The following is a 16,646-nucleotide window of genomic DNA, read 5'->3' on the forward strand; positions in this document are numbered from 1 at the left end:
CAACAAAATAATTTGTACACCCAAACAAGTCTGTCATAACAGAATTTTACTGCACAATAAATTTGCAGCATAGTGAGGAATTTCACAAGTCAATTTAATGATAGGGGCTAGTTATAATTTATCAAAGACTACTACTCTTAGGACCATCATTTAGCAAGTAACAAAAGAATTATTTTGTGCTTCTTTCCCACATTGCTGGTTTTAATGCAATGGTCAGTGGAAAACCCCCTTGGTAAGTATGTGCACCACAGATGGAACTTAAATTAAATTAAGCTGCACTCATTATGATAATACTAAGTGATGCTGAATTTTGTACTCTTTAACTGAATTTTCAATAAGCAAAAACTGAAATCTAGCTACAAACAACTCCAAAACAGAGTCCTAAAGAATGTTTGGTTGATTTCTTTGGGGTATTCCAAACATTGCTGAGTTTAATTTTATTCCAGTGTCACAGAAGTTTGTTATCTATTAGGTATCTGCTTCTGTGGAGATACCTAATAGATATCCATACCGCTATTGCTTGGCCTACCTCCACATGGTGAGTGATGGGCAACATGGGGAGCCCCCACAGCTAAACAGCCAGGTAAACAACATAAACCATACTTTCCTCACACACACATGTTCTAGATCTATAGAGTTCTGTATGCTTCACAGAGAAACAAATTCAGAATAACCACTGGTGCCACTTGTCAAACAACATTATATCCGGGGAATGTTCACAGCATATCTTCTTATGTCACGACAATGTGGCATTACAAAATTTTGTTTAAGCCTGTGGGCAGTAATTATGGAGAAGTAATTTCAAAATTTGTTCAAATGAGTAGTGCTTTACAATAGTAAAGCATTACATATAAAATTTAAATATACACATTACTATCTGTAAAAAAAAAAAACATATCCAATGCACAATCTGAATAATAACAATTTTACAATTTCATAAATGAAACTCTTAATACTCAGTAGACATATATATTAGCTTACTGTGTAAAAATAAAATATAAACAAAACACTCTTACTTAGAGTCGAGATTTTCTGAATAAACAACTCAAAATAAAACCAACCTGGATGTAAAGTTGTAACCAATTTCTCGGATTAATTCTGAAACTGATGTATCATCCTAAAGAAATAAAAATAAACAATTACTTCAGTTTACTAAAACAAAAAAGGAATTAAAATCATTTTATTTATTTTTTTTTTTTTTTCAAAGCAAAACTTCAAACTTACGGGTTTTCCAAGTGCTGATGAATCTGTAAGAGATGAATCCATTATAGTATCTAGCTTGTCCGGATACAAAAGAGGGGCTAAAATAACAGGTACACGCTCACGTGGAAAATCTATCAAATAAAATTTAAATTTCTTTTAGAATAACAAAACAAGTAGATTTTCTAATCACTTTGAAAAAATAGTAATTATTTCTGATAAGTAGCCTGAATACAACCATTTCTCTGTTACACTTTTAAGAGAGAAAATGCACGCATGCACACAGAGAAAAAGAAAATTAGAACACAAGAAATTAAGATACACACAAAATAGCTGTTATCTGTAAGAAAATCAATTTAAAAAGAAACAATTATTTAAAAAAATCAGTATGAAAATTATTATCAACTTTCATACATCTCTTGAGGTAAAAGGGCAATCATGTAAAGGCTGGCATTACCCTACCAACTTTCTGAAATCAGGAAAAAAATTAAAATTTTCCTGATTTCAGAAAGGCTTTCAGCTAGAACAAACCAAAAGCATGAAAGTTTGCCAAAAAAGTGTATTTTAATGAGAACTGCAATATAAAATTTTCAATTTACACTGAAGCATTAATTACATTAAACAAACTGTGAATTTAGACAAAATACTGTTTAGCTGCAGTATTTAATTCTGGGTAAATCATACTCTTAAAACGAACAAAAGTGCTTACATGACATCTGCTAGATTCATTTCATTTTTATTGAAAATTAAATTTTGAAGTGCAAATTGTTCGCCAGTGTCTTTAATAAAAGACACTGGCTAAACATGATTTTTTCCATCCCTAATATATCAGCTGTTTGCAGTCAATTTTTAGGCATAGATTTCAAAAATAATTCTTAAAATTCTGCATCATGCCACAATTTCTACACAGACAGGTTTTTTTTGTTATAAGGAACTGGTTAGTTTAATAGAACATATACGAGCAATGAAGTATACAATAGTTATAAGATGGACTGTAATAGTACCACAACCTGAGAGTTGTTCCTGGTTTATCAGTCCATACAACGTGCACACTGCCCAGTGAACATATAGGCAAATACTCAATATGGATAAACAAACAAGCCAGAGCAGCATTGCAATAATAACTTTACTGGAATTTTTGATAGCACCAAAGAAACAATTAGTGAAACTGACTAAATGAACAAAGAGAGGGGATAAGAAGTTTGAAATGTATGTAAATACAGAGAAAAGGCCAATTCACACTATTAGGTGGTAGATGACTTTCATCAACCGGTGAAATACCACCATTTTGCTTATTGGAGGCTTGAAGTGGTGAAACCCATGTTTAGTCTCTAGAGCAAAGTTTCCGGCATCCCCCTTCCCCCATACTTCTCCTTCAACCCATGCACGGTACTAAGTACTATAGGTTTTGATACCTTTCGTGTTTGGGGTTTTCATAAAAAAAAAAAAAAAAAAAAAAGCTTTAATTTAATAGGTTGTAGAAAACCCACTAACCCAGACAATGAACTAAAAGGGTGCTTTACATCAATCTACACAGACCGAAGTCCCTTTAGAGCGAGGAAAACTGAAATAGTGAAAAACTGCACCAGTCTTGTAAAATCAGTGATAATGAAATTACATTACCTGAAGGTCATGAGGGGCCTGAGGTAGTCTGCATATGAGGGAATGAATTAAACCACTAAGTTAATTATGAAATTTTAATCACACATAAGTGACAAGTGGACTGGAAAAGTGCCAATATACAGTACATGTAGTTCAAAGTGGGTAACTACAGACCATAATTTTCTCTAGCAATCAATTCAAACTCACTGACTCCAGTGGTACAGAAAATTATGAATGCAATACAGGATCATCTACACTAGTGGAATTAATTGTGGGCAACTTTAAAAAATATGCAAAAAATTTCACTTATGATCAATGTTTACTGCTATTATTTTGAAAGAAAACACATTAGTTGCAATGTAACAAATCTATATTTTTAAAAAAAATAAGACTGGAATACAAAATGTTTACAAAAATTAAATGTGGACAATCACAAAGTCGCTTAAGTCATTAACAAAAGAATGAGTGCTTTACCTATAGACAAATATAAATGGGAATTCATTAGTCTCAAGATTCTAGTAACATGTCAAGTGATACACTGATTTGGGCCCAAGAACAGAATAATCAAATGCAAACTGCACTGGTTCAAAAGGATTCAAGTTCTAGTGGGAGATTCCATTATCACTGAAAAGGATAGCATTTTTGTAATATGGACAGGTGGACCAGAACCAGGGTGTGTTTACCAGGAGCAACAATTAATGATGTCACAAAGACTGATGATTGTCAGCTCCAGTGACAAATAAAATTTAAGTTCCATTCAGTATATCATTACTGAAGTCATCATTATTATAATTCAATAAGTTACATACTTATTGAATTATAATAATGATGACTTCAGTAAATAAAAAGAAATGACCTTTATCAAATTAGCATACTGACCAATTATCTGTCAATTGTATTTTGATAGACAGGTAAACGTAGCAATCCTAGTGATTCTCTCCAATGAACACATAACAGGAAATTAACTTGATGTCAGTTTAGCATCATCAAAAATAATAATATGTGATGATGCTAAACACTCCTTAATAATTTGGTGTACAGTAATACCCCGACTTACGCTACCCCGACTTACGCGAACTCGGAGTTACGCGGTTCTTGATTTTTTCGTTTGGCAACGCTGCTGCCCACTATCTTCAAGGTCGTTTTTCATATGTTATCGATATACGGTGCGACGGTGGAGAATGAGAGCGAAAGATGAACAAAATTCAACTTTGCTGCTTTTATGTTTTTTATATCAGTGAAGGGGAAACACATTTCACCATAATAACGTAAAAACCAACACAATTCCAGCTATCGGTATAATCGCAAATGCAATTAGATCGAGTTTACTACCAGTTTATAACAGATTTCACTAGCAGAAAAGCAACTGGATTTTTATTGTTTTATGGTAGTAACCCCTAGAAATGTGAGGTGTTAATAGTGTATCTCTGCCTTTATGGTGTTGTTTATTCAGTTGCTACGTGCACGTAGCTTTGTTTATGCGTATCAAGCGTGCCTCCTCGTTTTGTAATTGTGCTTTATTCCCTAAAAATGAGTAAAATACTTAATTAAAAGGTGTGAAAAGGAAGCGTCCTGGTGAAGACACTGCAGATTCAGAGAGAAAAAGAAAAGCAATTATCGATAAACAGAGGCGGACTGGATCAAAAATTCTTACCCGGGAAAATTTATAGTGGCCTCATACTATGGTTTATGGCCAAAATCACACTGGCCCACCGGGGTTTCCCCGGTAAGGCTAATGGCCAGTCTGCCTCTGTCGATAGAGAAAAAATATAAAATTGTGAAACGCTTTGAGCGAAATGAAAGACCATGTGATATTACACGTGCTACAGGCCTAAACGAAGCAACGGCGAAAAGCACATGACAATTGCAAACTTGACAGGTTGAAAATTGAAAAGGGCTCAATTGTAAAGGGGTTAAAAATTTTAGAAAACATAAGACTCCAACGAAGAACGCGTTATAGCTACAAAGCAAGGAATAAAAAAATTATTAGCTTGCTACGAAGAAATTCTGAGTGAAAAAAAGAACGCGCTGTGTCGTCAGACGAATTTGTTAGATTTTATGAAGCCATCGACATCGAAATAACTTTTTAATGTAAGTCATTTGTTTTTTTAATACATATTTTGTATTAATATGTATAAAGAACTGCAATTTTATTAATATTTTTCTTATAAACTAGTGTTTTTGTTAGTCCTTGGTCCCAATTAAGCAAAATTTATATGTATTTATATGCAAAGTTGTACCCCGACTTAGGCGAATTCGACTTACGTGATTTTCGTCGGACCCACCTATCGCGTAACTTCGGGGTATTACTGTACTACCTTTTCACATATATAAAAGTTCCAATAGTCTCTGCTCTGGAGTCTCCCAATTGATCTTATGTATTAAACTTTTTATCAAATATTATTATTAGTATATTAGTATACCCTGCAGGAGGCAACTGGTTAACCACGGCACGGGACAGAAAAAGATGGAAGTTTGGGAGAGGCCTTTGCCCAGCAGTGGATCAGCAATGACTAAAAAGAAGTAAAACCTATACAACTTATACACTACTATGCCGAGATGTCCCACTGGTCAGCTGTCCAGAGCCATTGGCAAAGATTAAGGGACATTCCTGACGCGGGCATTGGCTGTGGTCAACCTATTTTCTACTGTAAGCATTCTATTAGCAAATTAGGAGAGAGTGATTTTCCTTTATCTCAAAAATTCTTCTGTTGTTTCAAAGAAATGAGTCATCCACACTTTCACTAAATTTCATGTAAACCTGTCTGTTTACATGGTAGCTAAAAGTGGTCCCTAATTTCAGCTTTGTTTTAACTGTTGTGCAAGTAACCTTAGTGTCTAAGAGGAAATCCTTGAGTGTAGTGTGAAAAAGTAGAAATTCTTAATAGTGTACATCACGGCGCTAAAAAAAAGAAATTGTTTTAAAATTTGATGTCCCTGCGAGTGGTGTGTCAACCATTCTGAAAAATCCTGTTTCAATTCTCAAACTGTTTGAGGAAACGGGACCCAATCAGAAGCATGCAAAATTATGCCTTTTGGAAGATGAAGATGAAGCAGTTTTTAAGTGGATGAAGTTGATTTGAGGCCAAACATGCCAATATCAGTGCTATTAATAAAAGAAAAGGCAATGGAGTATGTGTATTTTCTGGGGCACAAAACATTCCAAGTCAGTTCTGGTTGGCTGGACAAATTTAAAGAGTGTCATGGCTCACTCAAAAAGGTTATTTCTAATGAAAGTGAGTTTGCAATCGAAGAAGACTATACCCATTGGAAAGAAACAGTTTTGAAAAAAATTATGGAGGACTACAAGTCCAAAGACATATTCAACGTTGATGAAACGTGTCTATTTTCTAAATGTTTGCCGAACAAGACACTGACTTTTAAAGATGATAAATGTTTAGGTGGTAAAAATAGTAAGGAGAGAATTACACTCTTGGAGAAGAAAAACAAGCTTCACAAGTGTGAAGCTTGTTTTCTTCCTTCTGAATAATTCGTCTTAACTGCAGGAAATGGACCAGGGCATTATCAAGAATTTGAAAATGCACTACCAAAGGTGCATACTGAAAAAAATTATACTGACAATAGAAACCAACCAACCTATAGATTCTGTTATAGATTTGTGGATGTGCATATCAGAGTTGCCGAAAGTGTGGAGTCAAGGTGTGAGGGAAACAATGATTATGAATTGTTTCGCAAAAGCAGGTTTTGCTAAAATGCTAATTAACAGAGATGAGAGGGATGAACTAGAAGACATTGAGCAATCTTGGGAAGAGTTCCAAGTGAGGTTTGATCAGTGGAGAAATTGTTCTTGACAAATTTTTAGGAGTTGATAATGATGTCATAGTAGCTTAATATCTGAGTAACTCCAACATTTTAGAGAGTATTTAAAGAACTAGTGACAATATTGACGATAAGTTGGATGAAAATGAGGACAATATTAAACCTTCCAAACAGCAGCAGCATTTGAAAATTGCATCGATGCCTTCAGTGGGAAGAAAATGTAACAGAAAATATATCTAATTTTTATGAACGGTGTACAGTAGAATCCAGTGTACAACAAAAAATAACCAAAAATTTTACGAAATAATTCTTAAAAGTGTACTAGTAAATTGTGGGCATCATGTAAGTAGTCATTTCTTTATGTATGCATTAATAAATTGTTTTTAAATGTTAGAAAATTTATTCATTCCCACTTCTTTCCCATCTTTTACTATATTTCTGAATTTACAGTATTTTTAATTGTTGAAAAGGTCATATTTCTTTATAACGAATTTTTTCAAGGGAACGACTGATTTCATTATATAGAGGTCTGACCGTATGGTCATATGCACATTCTCTTCAATCGGCTTAGTCCTATCATTGACTTGCCATTAAATTTTGTCATTATGGCAAATGTGAATGGTAAGCATTTCACAAGTCACACTGCTGCACTCTGTCAACAGCAGGAACAGATTTTTCTTTGTAGTATAAAATTAAGAGATCCCAATTGCTAACCTAATAGCCAAAAGAAATATACACTTAAGGCTTTCAAAAATTTGTTCTAAAAGAGTTTAAAATTTTAACTCTTTTAGAACATAAACAAATCGAAATATTTTTAAAAATGAACAGTTTTCTGTTGTACGAAATAGCCAAAAAGTACACTTTTTTTTTCTTTTTTTTTTTTAAATATTACTGTTTTGTATGCATGATACATGTATGTAATCCAATAAAAGAGTACAAACAGACAGCATTCTTAATGCAGTACTTCTTTAGTGAAATTACTCCCTAACAAAATATGTGGCAATTCAGCCACTTCATTATTAAGGGGTTCAATTGTATCATATAGTACCTATACTATACTATACAAATTTACCATGCTGTACCTAAAAGTACAGCATGGTAAATTTGCTGCTAAAATGAAGTAAGACAATAGTACTGCATATAGAAATTTAGAGTACAGACTAAGAGAAATTATATAACTAATAAAACAAGGAGCACAAAAGTATCATGTGTATATGGCTATGAATGCAAAACTTTTTCTAAAAAAAAAAAAAATACTGTGAAACAAATAAACTGTGATTTAATCTGATAATAAATTTATTTGCATTAGAGTTTTCTGTCTTGGGTATACTTTGTTTTCTCTGCAAGATCAACAACAGGCTCAGGCTCATTTTAGAAATGACTTTGTAATACACAAGTTCACCTAAAATTACTAATAAAATCACCAAAAAAGTAAATCCATTATTCATTGAAAAATTCAAAGTCAGTACTGTGACCGGTCTCAGAGCTACCAGTTCCTTTACAGATAGCAGACGGTCTCAATCAGAAATCTTCTGTTGAACAATAACCATTGTATAGTGTCTAAAAGAGGAAACAAAGAGAACAAGACAAGAAAAAAATATAGAAGCATTTATTTATGAAATTATTTCAACATCTATGCCAAAATATAATCCCATTCCTTAATTGAATTGCTACAATGGGCCACTGCAGCTCAATAATAGGTTTAATATTTACCTAAATTCTGTTACATTTTCAATCCAAAGATTTTCTTCCACACACCACTTGGCTGATGGTTAGACTTAATATACTGTTTGCCATTTGACCCAATAGTTGAAGCTACCTGATGTCTGGTGAGGAGCCAGTAGCTCTAAAATCATTCACAGTAATTGTTATCTTAAATTTTTTAATGGATTTGCCCTTTAGGTGATTTCATTAGATTAAAAGTGATATTAGTAATTTTAGATTGACTAACAAATAACAATATCATTTCTAAAATTATCATAAACCACACAAACTTGTTGATATCACTCTTCACAAAGTGCTTCTTATTTTTTTTTTTTTCTGCCACTGGACAGAAAAATAAAAATAAAAAGAGAAGGCACATCTGATGAAATATAACTCCATTCCATTACTTAATAGCAACTAGATTTATTAAGCAAAAGATGGAAGTTAGCCTTTTGCTGAAACCATATAATTTATATCTCTCCCTCCATTACCTTCCCACTGCCAGAAGGTACTTCCCACTGCCCCTTAAGACCATTAAGCTCAACTATCCAAGAAGGTAGTTTATTCTAGTGATCAACACAATGACCAGGTAGAAACTTCCTGAGGTCTGGTATATTAAGCTATTTCAAATAGTTTGTTTGTCCTCTGGTTTATGTCCCATTTTAATACGAAAACTGCATAATTGTTTAGTTTGCTCCACTCAGTGATTTATACACATCACATCCCTCTCTCCGAGATGCCTAGTTTTCAAACTTTGTAACCCACATACCTTCAATGTCTCTGCTCAAATGAACATCTCTTTGCCAATGAGTCACACCTTTGGTAACCCTATCAAGAAACTCAATGTTGTTCCTAAAATACAGCCTTCAAAACTGAACTGAACATGCTATTCCAATTTGCAGTATTTGCTTCACCATATAAGATGTATGATACCTTTTTTAAAAAATTAGTTCTGCCATTTTAAATGAAGCTTTTATACTACTTATATAATTGTTACATGATTCCAAAGCTTAAAACCTTTTGGTTCTCTCTGTAAAATTTAGAGAGTATAAATTTATCTTACAATGTATGTTACACCATAAATTTATAAAAAGGCAGTAGACAGACAGACATTTAGATGAAATAACTAAAATCACTGAGGGATACACAGCTTATAATTATGAAATTCTTTTAAAGATTAATACTAATACCTTTTTTTAATGTTTTCAAGAATGCTTCCTTTTGTTCAGCACCAATTCCAAATTGGTCCTTTGGACCATGCAGCAAATGGGTAAGTAACAGATGAAGTACTTCAGGAGCAGAGTCTTGCAAGCCTCCTTCTTGACCAGATGAAGAATCTTCAAAACAAAAATTGGGAAACTAGTAGATGCTTAGTCATTCATGAAATATGAAACACCAATAAACTAATAAAACTGATACTGAGTTCAGTAAACCATCACTTTGCAGAAATTATTAATATATATTATTACCAATATATAGTAATATATATGATACTGTTTTTTTATCATATAAAAAAACTGGGTATCTTTACATGATAAAAAAAACTTCAGTTTTAAAGGATTTATTTTAGATGTTTTGTTCTATTTAAAATTAAATTTTAGAAATGCAAACAGTATGCATGCTAATTGTGTTAAAAAGTATGTGCATACTATTCGCATCGATTCATTGTATGCTCACTGTCCATGTGGAGCTGAAATGTTTAAAAACAAAAGACGAATGTTGTGCAACATCTATTTAAACACTATTCTGTTTATGAATATGGGTGAAATTGATACAAGTTTACTGCAATTTTCACTTTATAACCTATAATAATTTAAATTAATTTTTCATACTTTATTTGTTAAAATATAGGGAGGAGCAGGAAAACATGCAATTTCAAAAACTGGTTTCTGGAAACCAGCATGGTGAGGAGGATCACATCACCGGACATATTCTTGTCCATGTCATGCCATTTAGAAACCCTGGAACAGTGAAGTAGTAGTGCACAACATGCTTTGTCACCAAGGCATTTTACAAAAACAATGACATTTATAAGGCCACTCGATGTTTATTTCATATTCACTTTAAGCTTAAGCATCAAAATACTGTACCATATGCTCATGCCACGGAAACAGTAATAAACCAATACAATGAGTACTAAATATTATACTAAGTTTTTTATCATGTAAAAAACTGAGTATCTTTACACGATAAAAAACTCAGTTTTAGAGAATTTATTTTAGGTGATGTTTTGTTTTATTTAAAATTAAATTTTTTAAATGCAGATAGCATGCATACTATTTGTGTTAAATACCTTGTGCATACTATTCACATCTTCTATTCACTGTATGCTCACTGTCCATGTGGAGCTGAAAATGTTTAAAACCAAAAGATGAATGCTGTGCTACATCCAATCACAGGTAAGTAATTTTGGGGATGGTTCTGTTCTCGAAAGGAAGCCTCCAGGAGGAATAAAACACCCACAGACCAGAAAACACTGCAGCTCTCAGGACTGCTCTCATACAGAGTTCAAACCGTTCTGAGCATCAGCATGCACAGTTCCAGTAATAGTGTACAATGAATATTGCACCAGGACAAATTTTCATCCTTACAAGGTAAAGGTACTGCAATAATTAAAACCTTGAGATCTCCTTACCAGTAAAAATTTTTGTCAAGAAATGCTAATTTAACTAGATCATGATAAAGACTTGTTTCACCATCTATGGATATTTCATGAAATTCACATTCATATAAACAGAACAAACAAATTTCAAATTTTTTTTTATTGTTCAGAAACAAAATCCCCACCAATTCCATCAGCAACCATTACAAAGTGACAGGTAATGCATGGTAATTTCATCTCACAGTATTATCAGCCCTTTTTTTTTTTTTTTTTCTTCCAAGATGGTAATGGGAAGGGTAACAACTATTGGTTGGTTTGTTTGGTGTTTAATGGCACACTGGCAACTGAGGCCATAACGAGCCAAGTCAACGCTATAACATCATGTCGCTATGCTTACATGATTGCAACTTGTCTGATTAATGAACTAGCTACTAAGTTTCCTCAAGTTAACGACGTCAGTTGGTCTCAAGAAGATAGCATGATGTCTCATACCACCAGGGTGTCAATGGATACAGTATGACCACCTTTTTATAACCACATCATCCTCCAGGAATGATGAAATGTTTTGGTCTAGGTGCCAGGATCTATTATAAGGTGCTTTTTTTTTTATGGATGCACTTAGCAATTATTGCCCACACAATATTGAAGAGCTGAAAGAAGGAAGGAAAGAATCTGAAAAGAAATTAACGGAGTATCTTTAGAGATGCTATGTCGCATCCTGGGAAACATGCACAGAAGATTAGAAGAATGCTTGCACATAGATGGAGACCACTTCAAGGATCAATGATATATCTTCAAAAAATAAATTCAGCCATTACACATTGTGTTTGTTTATTTGTTTGCATGTCTGATTATATTGCATTTCATGCCACTTGAAACTGAAAAATCACATCTACATAAATTACACAAAGAAAATCATGGAATTTACAATACATGGATAATCTTGCATACATCTTCTGAAATTTTGTGCCAGATTTATTTGCCATCTTACTAAAAGGCATTGTTAATTAGCTTTGCTCTGCACAAACTTGACAAAATGGTCACACTTTAAAGAGAACAATGTCGTTATGCCCCATTTCCAATTTTGCAACATAAAATAGAAAACTGCACTTTTAATGGCAATTTCCTCAAAAGTGGTGGTAACTGGAAATAAGGCCAGTTTTCAAAACTATAAGATCTTCCATACAAGCAAACAAAGTTTAAAAGTGTAACTGCCAAGAAAGGAAGGGGATTATAAGAGTGGATATATTTTATTCGCTATTTAGCTGCTTTTTTTTGTATAAAAAGACAAGAAATAATTTAAAATAGTACATTGATTTTATTTTTTGTTCTGGCACTATACTGAATAAGATTATATTCAGTAAAAATAGTTGCATTATCAAATGAAAAATTTCCTGATCACCTCACATCTGATGTTCAGAAATGAGGACTTGTATTCAGGGATGAAACAATGCATTACAGAAAATTAATGTAGCACATATTATATGCAAGCATGTACCTTTTTCTGAAAAAAATTAATGATGCAGATTGAAAGTGAATATATACACTGGTGTTCAAAGAAAGTGCATCACCTAGGAATTTCACATTTCTAACCCTTTTTCGCGATGGTATGTTACATTAATGACTAGCATCACAAATAGAAATATAAACAAAAGATTTTATTAATAGTTAAGGCTAAGCTAAGTAATATTTGACAGGTGCTCTCAAAATATTCCAAAATGAGCATATGCAACCTTTATGCAACAGTTTTAGTAAACATGAGAATTATGGCTGAAATGTTATCAGAGACCTCAATTTGCTTCAGTTTATCATTTTAAATGGAAAACAAAATGAAAAGTTCACCAGGTGCAAACTAATATTTAGTTGAACTGCCTCTGGCCCTGATGACAGCAGCACACTGTCCAGGCATTGAAAACAAATTTCTGAAGATAATCAACTGATAGTTCGTGGTTTCAAACATGAATTCTGGATTCCTGAAGTTCACAAAGGGCCTTTGGTTTCTTTCTGGCAACTGCAGATTCCACACGATGCCAACAGTTCTCTATAGGATTCAGGTCCGGACTATTTCCTGTCCAGCTAGCTAAGAGTTGTAATGGACCGTTCTTCCAACCATTTTTTCACCTGTAACAAATGTAAACACATTACTGTCGAACCTCTAATGCAGAAATGAAGCTAATGTAACTACTACCTACACTTTTTGTCCAATGACAAGGAGCAGAGTCATCCTGAAAGATGTAGTTACTTGGCATGTTGAAATGGTCTCTAATTGTTGGCAGCAATTGCCTTCCAATATAGCCAGGTATCCATTGGCATTTACAGAACCTTTTATAAACTGCAGGTGACCTACTCCGCGATACAAAATGCACTCCCATATCACTTGGCTGGTAAGGAATTTCACTGTAGACACCATACAGTGCGGATGGTATTCTTCACGTCTATGGCGCGAATCATTTGTATCCCATCAGAGCCGTGAAGGTTGAATTTTTTCTCATCCGAGAAAATAACTGACTTCCACTGTTCAGGGGGTCTATTTGACATGCTCCTTACTCCAAATTAATCAGGCCTTTTCCATTTTTTGTGCGGGGTGGGGCTTCTTCTTAGGACAACAGGCTACAAGTCCATTTTTGAAGAAGCATACTTCTGACTGTTACTGCACTTGCTACCACTCCTATATGTTCTTTTCATTCTCTTTTCAGCTCAGAAGCAGCGGCTTTACGGTTTTTAAGGAATAAGTGCTTCAAAACGCGGTCCTGTTTTGGCGTAGAGATTGTTTGCATCTGGTTCCTTTTTCCTATCAGCACAACCAGTATTCTTGAGTTTGGAAAGAAATCTACTCTCTGTCGACTGATTACAAAAGACTCTATAAGCAATATGACGGGAAGAACATTCTTCCTCACGTAAAGCAACAATAGCATTCTTTCTTCGTGTCTTCAACTGCACGTAACTCGCCGTTCTGACATAAGCAAGGAATGATTGCAACTCTTGCATAGCGTGCTTATATAGGTGAAAGTAACAGCTCATGCAATATTATGGTCATCACCTACGCATGTCAATCTTATCTGATGCAATATTATGTCATCACTTACGTGTGTCAATCTTATCTGATGCAATCTGTAAGAAATATTGCCATATACTTACGTTATTCGGACGGCAATTACAATTTTAAGTGGTGATGCACTTTCTTTTAACACCAGTTGTACTTGAAAAATATTAAAATTCACATTGAAGTAATTCTAAGATACTTAAATTTGACTTCTTTTTTTTTTTAATCTACAAAATGCAAAAAATATTCCTGCTAGACGATTAATAATAAAACTGGCTATAGCATGTTCACATAGCTTACCTGAATCAATATATGACCTCAACAAATCTGGTAATTTCTGTTTCACAAATTGAGCAGCGTGATGACAGAGATCAATACTAGAGGAATACAGAAGAGCTAATCCAAAGGCAACTTCTTGAACTCTGGAGAGCTTTAAAACTTTACTTAGCTGTGGTAAAAGTTGGGCTGTAGGTTTGAGGCTCTATAAATACAATTCCAATTATCAGAATGCTCACAAAAGAATTTATAATTTCCCATAAGTAATAAAGTATGCATTACACAAGAGATGTTAATATACTGCTGGTGATGTTATTTAACTGCCAGTTTCCAAATAAAATTTACTTTATAAAAACACTGAACACAATAATATGCTACATGTGAGTTTCAAAACACTAAATTTGATATTTTAAACTCTATCAATTAGGACCAATACTTAAGTTTTACTTTTCATTGATTAAACATTTTGAGTAATAAAGGTGTAATCCAACATATGAACTACAAAGAACCTCATTAAAGGAGGGTTAAGGATATCGGGGGAGGGGGGCAAACACATGCTTTACAGTTAAATAAGAAGTTAAGATTGCACAATGCTAAGCAAATCTATGGTATACTCACTTGCTGCAGAAAAACAGAGCATCTCAATTTTTCTGCAATTAGTGTGCATGACCCTAAAATGTGCATGACGCTAAAGCATAGCTCAAATCCTTTGACTTCAAAAAAGCTGGAGATCTGGTAACTGCATGAGGAAGACAAGCAGGAGATTTTTTTAAAATGCAGATTTTGGACTTGAAATTAAATTTCACTGACAAAATACACATTTTATATTAAAGTGTCACAGCCACCGAATTTTTTCTACAAGTATTGTATGCTTTCAAGCATTAGTTTTTTTAGATTTTTCTGTCTGTTGATTTCTGTTTGGATGGACTGTCAGATACCAATTAATTATGATAGCTTCAAGGAGTTTTGCTTATAATGGCCCTGCTATGTAAGACTTGGCTGTCAAGGGCATTTTCAAAATTTTGTCAGGAGGTGGTGATTTGAACTGACCTGTTTTTTTTTTTTCCTTTTTTATCATAACCTGGATTTTTTTGCCAATCTGGCTTTTATGCTAACTATAACAGGGTCATTATCAATACTAAATACCCATATGCTTTCATGTTGTTCAAAATATGCTCAAAACTGGACTCAGCAGAGAAGCCTTCTGATACTGACACCAAGAGAGCAAACTGCTTTCAATTCAACAGCTTTTTTTTTCTTAATTAAGAAGGATCACAGTGGAAGTACAGGGTAGGTTATAAAATGTTTGCACATTTGTATTGTCATTTTGAACTATTAGTTGGATTTCACTTAAACTTTAGAGGCAGTCTGCAGTAGTTCCGGGAAAATTCACTCCAGAGTATCAATAAGTTGCAGCAATAAAATTCACAAGCTAGTCGAGACAAATAAGTCTCGACTAGCTTGTGAATCCCACATCCTCACATATCAGTAAACAAAATAGGAGATAAGCTGCAACTCAAAATCAAGTAGAAGGCTAAAGTTATGCTTTTTTTTTATAACAAATGTAAATGCTGGGCAGGCATGCTTTGCCATGCCTGCTCAATGTCTTTTTTTAGATGAGGCTCCATACTTGAACACAGTATTCCAAATTTCTTCCCCTACTGCTATTAATTCTACTCCACCAGGTGTATAATTTATTTTGAGGGTGCTATTCCCCAAATGTAAGACCTTGCATTCTGCAGCATTAAAACATAGTTGCCTCTTCTCTGACCATCTTTGAAGTCTGTTCAAGTCATCCTGAAGGAGCTATGCTTGGCACTGATCATTAATGACTCCACCAATCTCTGTCAACTGCAAATTTTGGCATCAACCTTTCTTTTCCTTTGTCAGTGTCATTTATGAAAATGAGAAACAACAGCAGCCTAAGAACAGATGCTTGAGGGACTCCACTCCCAACATTACACCAATCTGAAGAATATCCATTAATCACAACCCTCTGTCTTCTGCCCTGCAGCAACCCAGCAATCCATCTAACCCATAGGTTCCCAAAGTGGGCGGTACCACCCCCAGTGGGCGCTAAAGCCTTCTGGGGGGGGGGGGGCAATAGTGGGTTCAGAAGCAATTGGGGGACGTTCAGGCTGTCTAGGGGTCGGTGGCTCCTTATCCGTATTTTTATTTCCCCGGGGTCCAGTGGACCCAGTTCAAAGGTCAACTAATAAATTCTATAATTTTTACTCTATGGACACAGCTGAAATTCGCTATAGGTGAAGCCAGAACTGTTTTCTTCGATTTTCCCACTTCAATTTTCAAAACCTTCTATTGAATTTCATGCAAATGACAAAAATGTGACATCAAGTGTGTATTTTTTTAGGCCTTTTTCTGTTATTTTTCTAAACCCACCCTAATTAGCCTAGGGCCTTTGAAACGCGACAACGCAAG

General features: G+C 34.2%; 1 protein-coding gene across 6 annotated transcripts in view; it reads right to left on the reverse strand.

Annotated features, from left to right (window-relative positions):
* Positions 1–16,646, reverse strand: part of Not1 (CCR4-NOT transcription complex subunit 1) — a 710,948-nt gene that overhangs the window by 636,346 nt on the left and 57,956 nt on the right. For all 6 annotated transcript variants that reach the window (XM_090381951.1, XM_090381950.1, XM_090381952.1 and 3 more), the window contains exons 4-7: positions 14,232–14,412; positions 9,477–9,623; positions 1,225–1,334; positions 1,062–1,117 (exon numbers count right to left, since the gene is read on the reverse strand). In XM_090381951.1, coding sequence (XP_090238077.1) covers positions 1,062–1,117; positions 1,225–1,334; positions 9,477–9,623; positions 14,232–14,412 — 494 coding nt within the window. The remainder of the gene's footprint in view (positions 1–1,061; positions 1,118–1,224; positions 1,335–9,476; positions 9,624–14,231; positions 14,413–16,646) is intronic.

This window comes from Mastigoproctus giganteus, chromosome 9 (assembly GCF_048544385.1).
Source record: "Mastigoproctus giganteus isolate SK-2022 chromosome 9, ASM4854438v1, whole genome shotgun sequence".
Lineage (NCBI taxonomy): Eukaryota > Metazoa > Arthropoda > Arachnida > Uropygi > Thelyphonidae > Mastigoproctus > Mastigoproctus giganteus.